Source organism: Apus apus, chromosome 6, assembly GCF_020740795.1.
Source record: "Apus apus isolate bApuApu2 chromosome 6, bApuApu2.pri.cur, whole genome shotgun sequence".
In the NCBI taxonomy this organism is placed as follows: Eukaryota; Metazoa; Chordata; class Aves; order Apodiformes; family Apodidae; genus Apus; species Apus apus.
Window position 1 is genome coordinate 15,396,167 of NC_067287.1, and position 14,843 is coordinate 15,411,009.

Sequence of the window (14,843 nt, forward strand, 5' to 3'; positions counted from 1 at the left end):
GGGGGGTGTGTACAGAGCGTTACCTATTCCAGGTAATAGGATTTGTAAGACATGCTAAACCGTCTGTTCCTCTGCTTCCCCAGAACTCTGCCTACTCAGTTTGTAGTCTGTATTGCACTTGTTTTGTTGGTTTTTTTGTGATTTGTGTTGTTGCTTTTTTTTTTTTCTTCATTTTTTCCTTTTTTCTTCTTTTTTTTTCTTTTTTTCTTTTTTTTTAACTGGCTGGAAAACATGAGCCTCTCTAGCATGAGTGTGCAGCTCTCCCTCCACCTGTTTTATTCCTCAGCTGGTCAGGTGCCACCTCTTATATCTTGTGCAGTTACCGAGAAAGAAAGGAGAGGAGGGGAAGAACAAAAAAAAAAGGGAAAAAAAAAGAAAGAAAAAAAGAGAAAGAAAAAGGCACACCATGCTCCTCTGCTTTATGAGTTCTTTGTCTCCTCTGCTTTGTGTTAAGGCCTCCTGAATTCCTCGGCTCAGACCGTCGTGACCCTCATGACGAGCTCTCTGTTACTACTAGACTGACTCCTCTGTTCGTGAGGCCTCAGGTGGCTGAGTATATGCAGGATGGTATAAGCACAGTGGTGGTCAGAGAGGGTGCCTGTGGCATGGCCAGCAGCCCGTGCCCCGCTGTCGGCTGGAGCGGAGTTAGTGGCTGTACCACCAGTGGAGGACGAGTGGGTGGTTTGGGAGGAGGGGCGCTGATTTGTCCTGGTCCCTGTTTTTTGTTCCTCCATGTCCTTTGTTTTGTCATAGTTCAGCACTTTCCACTGCTGATTGACCGCCTGCCACCGTTTAAAAATCCGGTAAACCGAGGGCCCTTCGTGAATTATTAGACCTGGAGGGAAGGGGGAAAGAAATAAACATAAAACAGAAACAAAACTTTAGAAAGAACTATAAACCTACCCCAGCATCCTGCCCCCAGCTAGCTAGTTAGCTCACCTCTCCCTTAGCCAGTGTTTATTCCATGATAAATCATGTATTTTAATTACCGGTGCTCCTGCTCTGCTGGATCCCTTTTCCCCTGAATTAAAAGGATTACAGTTTTATCTCAGCAATCAATAAGTGGATCGTAAATGCAGCAGAGTGACTTATGCTCCTGGAGCAAAACAGTATCTGTTTACCAATAAAGGCCCAAGGTTTATCTGCCAGGGGGCTGGTTTTGCATGCTGCATAGGCATGATTCACCCAGCTAACGGTGTGTGTTTGGAGGGGGTGTAGCTGGATCTGACGTGTTGGTGACGTCTGCTGCACCAGCATCATGTGCGCGCACAGCCCGAGCCTCCCCACACACACAGCAGCGCAGCAGACACGCAGATGGAGGCCAGAGGCAGCAATTGAGCCAAAAAAAGAAAAAAAAAAAGGTCTGTCTATACCTGTAAATTGTTTGTCATCCTAGGCGAAGTTTCGCTCATTTGCAGATGAGCATGCACCATCTGCAGGTACCTCATCATAAGTCATTGCTCCCATCCAAGGGGGAAAACAACACTCTTGAAAGAGAGGGCAGATGAGCTCACACGGTGCGTGTGTTGAGCATGCACATAATGCATCTGTCCTGCTACCCACCTGCACAGACCAGACGTGATGTCCTGGGGAGGGCACTGGGCTGTAGGACACCTGACCTTTAATGGTCTCTGCATCTGAAAGGCAGGGGGCAGCTCAGGCCCTTCCACCCAGCAGCTATCTCACTTCCCAGCAACCTCTGTCATCATCCTCACCACCCTTGCAAGAGGACTGAAGGATTAGATAATGTTTTTAGTTGTTTAAACTATGACAGTACTTGAGTATTAAGCTCTGTTATTATTTAAGCTGCCAGGCTTTGGCTAGACCCTTTGAAAACACTAGGACCAGCAGTGACTGCAACAGTGTGTTGTTCTTAGCTGCTGAGGTTGGTGGAAGCTGCAACATCTCCTGTAGACTGGCTCAGTTGACACACTGTAATATAATTATCAAGTTTTACTAGAGAGTGAGATTTATGCAGAATGGGGTCGGTGGCGTCTGAGTCTCCTTGTTTTGTAGCAAGCTCTCTGTTAGGAAACTGCCTTTGCACCCCAGGTACTGAAACCTGACCAGCAGATAGAACTGGGTGAGTTAGCACATGGGTAGCTTCATTGTTTTTAATAATAACAGCTTCACCATTCTTGGTCAGGATCAAGATTATCAGAACCGTTTCTAGGAAGAGTAGCTCTCTTCTCTACCTGTTGCAAACATATTAATACAGGGCAAAGAACAAAAGGCCCACAAGAAGTAAGAAGCAAAATCATACTGAAACGAGTAGGTTACCTTGACCAGCATTGTGCGGGGAGAGATGATGGTCACCACAAAATAAAGTGGTTTACTGCTGTCCCTGATGAAATAAATGCTAGACCTTTGCCCTCCACCCAGCTTTTCCAGACTGTTCTAGATTCTGATGACAGGCCATTATTGGACTAAATCTGTGTATACCAAAAACCAAAACATCTGAAGGTCATCCTACCCTTTGGGCAGACCTCCCCATTACTCACTGATGGGATGCAGCCACTTGGTTTCTTAGGGTCTGCATTTGTTTTTATAGAATTTAAAGTCTAGCTTCAGTATAGACGGATTTTCTAGCCTCTCTGGTTTTGAGCATAACTAGAAGCCCTGCTGACTTGATCACAGAACAGCTTCAGGGCAATAGCTTCTTACATTCATCGTAATGGGGTGCTGAGCCTGCTCACTGGCTGTGGAAGTATTAGTATGAGACCATTTAAGTATTCAAATCTGGCTGTTTTGGGACAGGGAGTGGCATTGGTCACTACAGTACAGGCGACCTCTTTACTCAGGTTACCATACCAGTGAGATTGCACAGCTGGAACCCTGTAGTGATGCTGGCTTTTCATAACCAAATACCATGATGTCCTAAGTGAAAAACGTGTTTTTTCCTCCCTACTTTGAAACGCAGTTGAGAATTCAGGCATCTTCTGATCAAAGCATCAAACATAAAAAACAGGACTTAGGAAAAGCCTGCAGATCCAGCCAAGGAGATGTGAGCTTTGAAGCAGGTCTGAAGTGGATCAGCCCATGACAAGGGACATTAGACATATATTTAAATGAGCTGTCTGAACTGTAATGAATGAAATTCCGCTCTGATCAATGACAGAGCCAATGTTTCCCTGAGACCACTTTAAGCCTGGGATAAAAAAAGCCAAAATCTAATGTTTCCTTCTTGGCTGTGGAACATTCTCCACAGAATCAAATCTATTCTCTGAAGTATTAAACACTGAGCTGGGATTGTAAATCTATTCTTAATTACCTTATCACAAATATTTAATACACAGCCTGATTCAAGAGGGCTGTTTATAAAATTCTTGTTTGTTTGCCTTCTAATTATAAATGTTTATGATCTTACGCAATTAACTATGTGATGCTGATGGATGGGTTGCTGTGTCAACTGAGCACCTGTTTTCTTAGATAATTTTGGTTTCCAAATATTTATAAAAGTACAAAATAACTTGTTTTCCTCTGTATTTACTGGGCTCTAAATTACTTATTGATTTCCCAGTGTCAAGCTCAGGAAGCTGTAAAATTAAAAAGGAACCAAGTGGAGGGGTGGGCAGGGAGGCGGAAGTAACAGCAATTCATTTGCAAGAGTAAATGCCAAGAGTAAGCAGGAGTCCATCAGTTTATATCAAGCTGCCAGACACTTAATGCTCCCATTGAAGCAAATTTTGTCTGCCTGAGATAAATTAGGATTGGAAATCCTATGTTCAGCTCTGTGTGTCCCGTGCTAGAAACACCCATCCCTCGAGGATCATTCTTGTTTACAGTGGTGAAACTTTCCAATTAAAGGCCAGACTTAAGTGGGAAATCCTTCAGGAAGAACTGTATTCAATTAGAAGTGTCCAGCTAGAAGCACTTATTCCATAAGCCAAATCCTTTTTATGTGGGGAAGACAGAAGGTTTGTGTGAACTTCTCTCTTTGTGCATTTCTCTCATTTCAATGGATAAATGCCTATATGAGAATTTCAGCTGGATTCTGGTAGCTGCCTGGTCCTTTTCCTCTCCTCCCAAGGTTATCTCACCTTCTTCTGCTTCATAAAATCTGTTCTCAATGGATCCTCTGTGAAAACCATCTTCTTCTGAAGGAAAATCTCAGTGACTTTAATGCAAAAAGTATTGGTTCAGATTATTGCCTGGTCCATGAAATCCTTTGTTTGTGTTGTTGGTGAAATGCAACTCCTATGATATGTGGGCACTGAAGATGTGCTGTTCTTATTCCTGTTTTCTTTTGTATAGACCTGGCTGGGCATCAGAAGGAATTCCTTGAAATGAAAATTTTTGAGTGCTGGAAGAAGTATTCAGGGTAACTATAAAATACACTTGTCTTGTTCTTATTTCACTCTTAAGTCTGTTTGTGGCCATTGATGGATACAGACCAGCTGGCTAGATAGAGCCTTGGCCATTCTGACAGTCTTAGACATTCCTACTTGCACTGGCTTGTGCCATGAAAAGATCTGCCAGTTGGCTCTGGAGCTGGAGACAGCACAGATTATGTGTTGGGGTCATTAATCTGACAGCAATGTCTCAAAAAAAAAAAATATTTCTAATGTGGCTTGCATTGCCACATGGATGTGGCTGTGCTGTTCCTAGGACAAGACACAGAATCTCCGAGCTAACATGGCAGGGCTAACCTAGAGCAGGGCTCCAAATTAACACAGGCTGAATCTGGAAGAATATGTGCAGGGAACTGTATTGATCTCTTCACTGTGTTCGCTCAATCCATATATCTGCCTTTTTTGCTATAGATTCCCAGAAATGACAAGCAGTCACCTTCTCCACAGTCAGCCTCTGCCATGAAGTGCAAGCAAGACTCTCAGCCTCTAACCTTCCTCTTATTCCAACACTTGCCATGCATTTTCTTGAAAGAGACAGGAAAGTTCTTGGGGCAGGAGCTGTTTCTCCTGTTTGCCAGTCAAGAAACAACCAAAACAAGGCTTGTCCTGACAGTGAGTGGAATGTCCCTGCACTGTCACTCACAGCTGTCACTCACTATCCACAGGAGGAAGTCACAGTTCATTCCAGCCACTCCACCCTGCTTCTCATAAAGACCTTGTCCTGCCACCTGAGCTTTCACCTCTTGTTTTCACCTTCAGCAGCACTTTCCTCTTCAATTTCCTTTACAAATGCAGTTTCACCTCAGCCAGAAAGCTGCCATGATTTAGCCTGTTTCTGTTGCCTTCATTGTCAGGGGAAGATTATGGCAGCTGTGATCAAAGCACAACGTTTGTATCCACAGCAGTGGTGGCTCATGCCAAAGCAAGCCAATTCCCCTGGGAGGTAACACTTGCATTCTTAGGCTTTCCCTCTGTTTACATCATTGCATACACAAACCCTTCCTTCCCTTTCTATGAATCCTTTCAGCTTTTGTGGCAATCTCAAATTCCCTCACTTTTGTTTCCAAAGCTCTAGCAGCTCAGCCCTCACTTATCTCTTTGCCTTAAGCTCATCCTATATACTCCATCCTTAGCTGCCTTTTATGTTAACCTAAGAGCAGGAAAGTGGCTGTACTGGTTCAGAAAAGGTATCTGTCTATCATAGCATCCCGCCTCCAGCCAAAAGGAGGGTGTGAAAACAAAGCCAGAAGAGTGATGTTTATCTGATGGGCTCTGCACACTGCATTTACTCAAATTAGGCTGCCCCACCACTTCCCAAATTCCCACAGTCCCCATGAGATCACTTCAAAAAGTGCTTTACAAATAACCATGAATCTCTGCCTCACCCCAACTTCACAAGTACCTGGCAGTACCTGGGAGATGAGTCACTGGGTACCTTCCAACCCATACTGCTTTTCAGTGCCATCCCCTGTACTTTATCCCTCATTTGTGATGCAAGATGGTCCTTGGTGGTAAACTGGGAAAATAGACCCAGAGGGACCTTCTGCACTTAGGGGCTGGGAAAGGGACACCTGGTATCTGACATCCCCTAGCATTGTGGCAGGGGCAGTTCCAGCTAAATAGGACAACTTCTTTAAATAACCTGGCATCTCTAGGGGCTGAAACTCAAGACTTCAGAGCCACGATCTGTGGACAGTGGGGAGGAGGGTGGAACAGGGAGTGGGGAGAGGTAAATTCATAATGGAAGGTTACGTTGTGGCACCAGTGGGACTCTGTACTTGGGCTGATTTGGAAGGGGAGCTGTGAACACTGGAGTTGACCAGGTGGGGAATTAGGTAATGCCCTCCCTCTCAGCATTCCTGATCATCTCCAGAACCTCTTTATTTCATCCCCTTTTTCCTGCAAGTGAACTGCCCCGGGAGTGGGCAGTCCCCAGAGCAGAGAGGTGCACAATCAGCACTGTACACCCCACTTTCCTTTCAATACCCTGATGAAATAAACTGATATGTCACAGAATTGCTGTCTTCAGCAGTGTGACTACCTGTGTTTGGGATTCTGATTTATCCTCCCAGAGGGTAGCACTTTGCAGTTCTCTTTATTCAATTCCATCTTGTTGATTTCTCCAAATTACCAACATAATTTCAATTGCTGATCTGATCCTCTAGAGTGTTTGTAGCCTTTCCAAGCCTGGTATCATCTGTGAATTTTATAACAGTGCTTCCTATTTCATTACCTAAGCCATTAATGAAAATACTGAAGAGCGCAGAGTCTGAAACCGTCCTACTTGAAATGTCTTTTCAGTTTACAGTGCACCTCTGACAACTACTGAGAAAGCAGTTTTTCAATTGGCTGTACACCCACGTTGTTGTTACTTATTCTAGACCACATTTCTCTGCTTTGTTCAGGAGAATCTTAAGGCAAAGCACCAAAAGCATTGCCCAAGTCATGGCATATCAAACTGACTGCTTCCTCCTCAGCCACTAGGACAATTACCATCCCAAATTAGATATGGTTATAGTCCTGTGCTCATCAATTGGTTAGTTAAAAAATGATTCTAATATCTTTCTGTTAATCAGTTAAGCTGATTTGCCCTTTGTTTCCTCCATCCTCAGTTCCTACCTTTTATAATGACACAGGTTATATTTAAAGTGACATGCTTTGATTGCATCTCCCCAGCTGCCTGGCATCTCCTGCATCCTCCCATCAAGTTCCTGATGATGAAGTGCTCACGGGTCAGAGAGTCCTTCTGCAGCTTCCTCTGAAGTTCATTAGGACACACTGACAAGGACAGAGCTAACTCATTTGAGTATTTTTGAGTCTGTTATTTTCTGATTCTGCCCTGGGCTCCTTTCTCCTCATTAAAATTATTTTAGTTAAGTTTTGAAGACTGAAACAAAGGCAACATTTAACTCTTTGGCCCTTTTTGTATCAAATATTATTTGAGTTCTGAGGTTTGTCTTGTTCTTCTTAATCTCCATATGCTTATGGACCCATTTCTTGTTGTCTTTTTTATCTCTGGAGGGCCGTCCTTGGGTTTGGCTCTGAGGGCTCCCCATGCCTCTGCCATTTCTAGAGACTTCTCATTAGTTGCAGACTCTTCTTTCTGCCTTTTGTGTGATTGCAGCTTCTGATTTTGGGACCTCAAAGAGCTCCTGATGCAGCAGCCTCAGTGCTCTCTTCCCACGCTTCTGAGCTCTCCCCTGCACAGGCACAGTTTACTGTTGTGCCTTTAGTATCATCCCTTTTGGCAGCTGAGCTGTTCGCAGCTCTTTTATCCTTCAGATTCCCTTCCCAAGAGACACTCCCTGCTCTGGTTCCCTGAGGCTGCTGCTGTTACTTTTCTGGAGTCCATTATCCTCACATCATACTTTTCTTCAGCTCAGGAATGCTTTCATCACACTTTTCATACAAACTACTGCTACCTACAGATTTTCAGGGATTCTTTGCTTTCGGATGAAATCCAATAGGAAATATAGACTCCTTCATAACTGTTGCCTCTGCTTTACAAAATACAAATTCAGATTTCATCCACAAAATGTTTCAAGAGTTTAGTGGACAGTCTACCCTACATCCAGAAAAAGTCCAGGGCATGGATAACCTGGTACTTCTCTGGTAGTTGCAAGACACTGGACCAGTAAGCAGGATGTCTCCAGTCCACAAGCCATCTAGCAAAGGTCTCCTCTGAATAACACTGAAACTGTACAAGGAGGGTGTGCAAGCTGAGAAATGTCCAGTATTGAATGACGATTAGCATAAACTGAATATATATTCATAATGATTACAGCTCAAGTGAATGCTTAGCATGTAGAAAAAATATTTAGCTGATTATAATCAGGCATTTTCTTAGGAATCATTCTCCATGCACATTTTTATATATCTGAAGAACTGATTAAATATGTACAAAGATGGGCTGTGTTTTAGCTCAGCAGAACTGGCGCAGCTGCATGGCTGGACCCTGCCGAGTGCTGTTGACCACTGGATGATGTGTGTGATCATGGAGCCCATGAGTCTGAGGAAGACAAAACACTCCTTCTGCCCATCACCCTTCAAGTGCATTGGCTGTGGTGGGGCTCTGCTGGCAGGCAGCTTTCACACCAGTGTGTATGCTGTGCTTGGCTTTCTTCAGGCCACAGGGGCCACCACTCCAGCAAAACTGAAGCTGAGCCCCTCAAAGGGTGAGACCTCCATGGCCTGTGCAAAGCCCCCATCAGTGCATGCAGAAAAGCTTTTGCCCAGCTGTCTTGCAGAGGTATTTAATGGAGGTATAGACCCTTCTATTTTGGGTCATTAGCAGCACAAACTGGCTGGCCCCCCTGCTGACTAACAGGCAAACCTTGTGGTTATTACAGCTTCTCTCCTCTCATGCAAGCTTGGGTTCAAGGATGGCTCTGCCTCAAAGCTTCCTCAGCCCCAGGTGGGCCAGGGCCCCCCACAAAGGCAGCGAGAGCCCTTCTCCTTCCCTGCCTCCTCCACTCCATCTGGCAGAGTAGCAGGAGCAGCAGGTCCCATCTGGGCGGATGGTTACCCTACACCTCAAGCTCTCTGCAGCCATCAACACCTGCCCCCAGACTCAGCAAAAGCCCTGTTGGGTGGGTGATGGATCCAGCACACCAGCATCTCAGAGGGTCCCCACGGTTGCTGTTCCACCAGGCAAGTGATCATGGCAGACATCACTACTTGTCATTCTGGGGCTGGACATCGGGTGCGGCAGGGAAAGGAGGCAGCTCTTTTGTTACTGATGGGAGTTCTTGGTGTTACATCTGGGAATGTTTCTTCCTTGGGCAGCACTGTGATTTTGCAGGATGCTGCTGAGCTCTGCAGCAAGAGACATTTTCCAGGTCACAGCACTGCAACACGTCATGAGTTCACGTAACTCAGGGATTTCTGTGTGCACAAGATGCTATGGCTTTCCCTCGAAAGCAGGAGCAGTCCATCCCACAGATGTGGATTTTGTAGCCAGAGAAGGAGCAATGCTTTATTCAGTGGGATGTACTGAGAAGATCGGTAGGACTGCCTGCCATAGGGCTTGTGGAGCTGGTGGAAGCTGGGGGGCACGTTGTAGGAGCATTGGAAGATTTTTTTTGGCTGCCAGGCAGATCCCAGCTTCTTTGTGAGGTGCTGCCTTCATCCCAGGGCAGCCATCCTCATTCATGTTCTCTGCCCACCCTCACATTCCTCTACAACATGTGAACCGGGCCCTGTAGGGCTGAGCTAGTAAGGCCCCAAATGAGGAAAGACTAGCAAAATTGAGGAGCTGATAGAAGGTGCCCAAGGGACACAAAATTCCTTTTCATTCAGCACTCCCACATGGTTTGTTTGCAATGGGAAAACAGCATTAGGTGTCTGCAGGATATCACCTGTGACAGAGGAGCTGCACTGACCCTGGGAACTGCACACAGCCCTAGAAAGTCCATAGCATTTTCAGCTGTAAGCAGAGGAGCTACCAACCACAACTTTCTCCTGCCCAGACTAGCACTTTTACATCCTGCATTGAAACCGGGACCAAAAAAACAAAGCCAAGACAAGAAATAACAGCAAAAATAGGTAGAATAAAACTCAGGTAAGTCCTCACTCAGGCAACAGATAAACCATAAACAAAATCACTCCTGTAACTCAGCTGGCTGTGGACAGCTACAGCAAAATGGATGTTGTGCCCTTAAGGGTTCTTGTACTCCTGTGGTATTTAATTCACTGTATGCAATAAAGCAGAGGATTAAAGGGCAGTCTCTAGCTATGCAGGAGCCAATAAATGAGACTCTTCTTTGAAAAAGCAAATAAATAAATAAAGACTGGGAGCCCCACCAGCAGAACAGCCTAGTTTCTGAATCATACATCTCCAGCATCATTCCCCACTTGAGAGTCTATCCACACTGTCAGTATAGGAGGGATAGGGCTTGGAGGCATTACCCATATCACCCCTTGCTCTCTTAGTGTTTCCCCTCCTTGCTTTGTAGCTAAGATTATATAGACTGTCTTGGTGCATTTTTTTCCCACTGGAGATGAGGACAACATCCCACATCTTTGTGCACTAGAAGTGAAAGCCACTCATCTGTATGGCAGACACTCCTACATCTTTAAAAGAAGGGAATAGAAAATAATTTCAAAGTGGATTAAATGGAGCACTGGCCAAATGCACACCCTGGACCCTGGGTCTCTGTTTCCAGACATTCCCTGACAAAAGTCCACAGAAGTGGATACTCATGGTGAGGAAACTAAAAGCATGTGGCTTCCATTTCACTGCATCTGCACCACAGCAGTGAGTTCTCCAGGTCTGTGTCCTGAACCTTTCCATCCTATAGCTAATGGTCCTTCCACCAAAGCTCTGCCTGTTCAGTCACGCTGCATCCTCAGCCGTTCCTGAAACATTTTTATATAGGCAAAGCTGGACAACAGCTCTGTTTTGTGTTGGGTTTGGAAATCTAGCTTCCCACTTGCTTGGAGTCAGACTTGAAAAAAGTCACCCTGTCCCCCAGAATGGAAGCATACAACCATATTTTCAAGACAGGTGGGAATGCTTCATTAGGACTTGATTTTTTTTTTTTTTAAATGTTGCATTCTAATTCTGACACTGAATTTAAAATACTCAGCATGAGCAGTCATCTCTAAATGTTAAATCAAAATGCTTTGTTCAATAATGATCAAAACATGACATTTGCTTATTGAAGGTAGAGCTAGTGCCTCCCCCTCTGCTTTTATTAGCAAACTAAATTCTGTAAGAAAAAATGAGAATAACTTTGCAGTTTTTCCATTTTCTGAGGAACGCCGGTCGTGTCTGAGGCAAATCCCTCCAGACTATTCCAGCTACCCGACCACTCTTTAACTAAGAGGGGTAGGGACCAGTTATAAAAACTCACATAAAGGTAAGAATAGGTCTCCCTTAACAGAGTATCATCCCCCAGGGTAATATAGAGCACCCAGGTTAACCTGAATGGACCTGGGAGTGCCTCTGAAGTTGCAGGTCAGTGTGTGGATTATCATTGCTTCCCCCCTCTTGTTGGAGTGAAATGTGGCTGGTTACCTTTCCCCTCTGCCATGTAGGAAGGCAGTCCAAGGATATGAGGCGGAAGGTACTCATAATGCTCTTTGGCCAACCTTTTGTTGCACCATGGTGCAGCCTGTGTTTGGCTGCTTTGTCCTCAACAACCATGACAAAATCTTTCATTGCAGATCCTAGGATTTCTGTGAGATTTCCAGGATCCTTCCACCTCAAGTGCTGCAGCCTCTGCTCCCTGCTCCCCACCAGTATCCCCAGAGGTCTCACCCCATCCTCTCCCCTGCAAAGACCTTCAGAGGCACTATTCAAAATTAAGGAAGGTGGTAGGAGCCAAGAGGACAAGGGACTATCATGTCTGATCTGTTACTAGCTGGTATCTCTAGAAGGGCAAAACTTTTGCCTTCCTGCTCTGTGTGTATGACTTTCTTCCACCAGAGCTGAAAACCTTTAGGGGCTGGGATACTCAGCTGAATGAATGCTGACACGGGCTGACAGGGGCAGGCAAGGGTTCATACATACCTATGGCATTCATCAATGCTGAGCTGACAAGAATGAATGCAGTGAAAGGCACTGAGAGTGGCTAAGGCTTCAGCAAAAGTCTGGAGAAGAGCCTTGTATTATTGGTGGATATGGTTTAGGGGAGAACTTTGTAGTGTAGGGATGATGGTTGGTCTTGGTGATCCCAAAGGTCTTTTCCAACCTGAATAGTTCTGTGATTCTGTAATTCTTGTAGAACACAGAAAGGTCCTTGATGTGGCTGTGGCTGAGCAGAGTGAATTGTCCCACCTGGCACAGTAGATGCCTGGACTTTTCGCTTTTCAAGCTTCTCAGCATTCAGCAGGTAGTGATGACTGCCCACTCTACACTGGCCCTGCCTGAATGTCATTGCTGGGGGTTTGTTTGCTGACTGAAGCTCTTTCAAGAAGGTGAAGTGCTGGCTGGACAACTGGGCAGAGGATTCCTGGAGTTACTTAATCTTATTGAACAACTTCTGCCAAACAGTGCATGGTTGTATGGGTATTGTAGATCCATCTCTACCATGAGCAGAGGGACTTAGGCTGTGGTTGTCACTGGTAGGTCTTGGTTCAGGAAGAAAAGAGCTACTTCAGGGAGTTACTTCCAGGCAGAATAAATGTATCAGTTTAATTTTAGCAACTTAGCCCATGGGCCTTTTTGCAATATTCTTGCTTACAGGCTGTTGTATCTGGGTCTGAAAGATGGCTCTGTTGGTAAGCAGCCATGCCTCCAGGTGAAGAACCTATCAGTCACTACTTTAAGAAGCAATCCCAGAGCTGGATTAATGTGGCTTCATGTTAATCTCTTCTTATCTCTGCTTCTGGCTCCCTACAGAGCTGCAGAAGCAGCTTCACCCACTGTGCACGGAGAATGATACCCCCTGCAGCCTCATCTTTGACTACTGAGTAGACTTCTCTTGCTACAGCCAAACCAGCATACCATTGACCACAGGCTCCCAACCTCCAGGAGTAATGTGTTTGCAAGGATGAAGGCTGTAGCAGGAGGAGCAATGGGCAAGAAGGCAGCTGGAAAACACAGCCTGGCACAGAGCTGAGGACTTACTCCATCCTTTACTAGATAGAACAGTTTATGCAGCTGGTGTGGGAGATCCCACCAGCTGCCTAAGAGGGAATCTCCTGCCATAATGTAGAAGCTGTGACAGGCAGGTGAATGCTTCTGCCTCTGCCCACGGATGGGAACTTAACCCAGGGACACCAGGCACTTGACTTCAACATGAGGGTTAATGAAAGGGAAGCACTGTTCTGATTATAATGTATCACCCTCCAATGTATCAGATGCAGTTCACAAAGCAAAAGGATTTCTTTTTCCCCTCAAAAACTGTTAATTATATTGGCCTCATTAAATGCTGAACACATTGATCCACTGGAGCAGAGAGCACCACATGGTTATTCATGACAAAATATATCACTGGAGCCCTGTTGCAATAGTGGGAAACTGTACAGAGATGGTTGTGGTGAAGGACTGTGGAGTTGAAAGGACAAGTGTGAAAGGCCAGGTGCTGCCCCGACTGCTGGAAGTGAAGCTCCATCCCTGCAAAAAGGGAGGGGGTCCAGAGCCAGGTCCAAACCCCGTGGCTCTTTGCTCAGCAGTGATGTGCTTGTTCTGCAGGGAGCTGCTGGTGCTGCACTGGAGTTCAGCAGGCACATTGAGCCTCTGCAGAAATGCCCGCTGGTGAAAGCAGCACACATGCACACACACCAGCTGGTCCACTCTGCTCTCTTATTGAATAATCAATGCAGCATTAGATAAAAATAGGTCCCATCTTTCAGGAACAGAGGGGTGACATGTCTCGTCTTTGCCGAGCATCCGCTGTTCCTGGAGGGTGGCCAAGCAGTCAGCTGGCAGCTCAGCTGAGCAGTGTCGCTGCTCCTGCTGCTGGCCCAGGTATGGGGCCCTCAGTGACAGCTCTCCAGGGACAGTCCCTGCCCCGCTGGATTGAGAACCCCACAAATTGCCTTCTGGGCACTGTTCCTGTCCCCACACTCCCCCTTGATTACTCATTGATTTTCCGAGCATTCATGTTGTGGCTGAATGTATGCAAACCAGGATTCACAGTGCAAAAGAAGGGAACTGGCTGCCTGACTTTATCCCAACTGCCTGATAGGGTCCGGATCTGGTCACTCCAGTTAGCTCCCAGTAGCTCCAGTTTTCTTGCAAATTGGGCAAGAAGTGCAAGAAGTGTGGCAAGCAGTGCATTAAGCTGAAGGGCACAGAAGACTTGTGCATACTCTCATGGGTGTCTTCCAGGTGTGTTGATCCCACACACATTTGCTGAGTGGGTTGGTCTCAAGTTTCTCCTCTGCAGACATCTGCTGAAACTCTGCCTTGTGCTCTGGCTTTAGAGTGTCATTGAGCCAACACATGGGCTTGGTGCTTTTCCAGAACTACTTCCCTACTTGCTGTAGCAATTCTTCCTTCTTTGTACCTTGGAGGACTATGCAGACCTGGTTGAAAACATCTGCTTTCCTTTTGAAAATCAGATCAATAGAGATGAAGACCCTGAAGACCCCTTAATTTCTCAGGTTGTCTTTATTTTGTTTTGTCAACTCCTAAATCATTGGAATGTTGAGAGCCCAAGTGACCTGGCTAGAAAACACCCTGAGGCTACCCCAGCCTGGCATTTCCTCTAGGAAACAAAGCTCATTTAAAACAAAACCACATTAGTCTTGGCAGGAAGTTTGAATTGTGAGTGTCTCAAGGAAGATCCATTAATTACTGCTCTCATTGCACTATGAAAGATCAAATGCTGTGGATCAGTTTTAATTGGCTATTGATTCCTTATGTTATAACCTACGGCTGTGCTGAGATGCCATCAGACGTGCTGGATGCTTTTGATTATTCCTGCTGGCAGCTGGGATTAAAAACAGTGGGCACACACTTCCTGATCTGTAATGGATTGCCATAGTGTGCCAACAAAAATCGTTTGCAGGATGAATGGTTCTGCTTTGCCTGTCTCTTGT

The 14,843-nt window shown here is 45.6% G+C and overlaps 1 protein-coding gene across 1 annotated transcript in view; it reads right to left on the reverse strand.

The window, feature by feature from the left end:
* Nucleotides 1–221: 221 nt before the first annotated feature.
* Nucleotides 222–14,843, reverse strand: part of MARCHF4 (membrane associated ring-CH-type finger 4) — a 91,666-nt gene continuing 77,044 nt past the window's right edge. Inside the window, exon 4 of the mRNA XM_051623876.1 lies at nucleotides 222–835. Within this exon, the coding sequence (XP_051479836.1) occupies nucleotides 474–835 (362 nt within the window). The 3' untranslated portion in view covers nucleotides 222–473. The remainder of the gene's footprint in view (nucleotides 836–14,843) is intronic.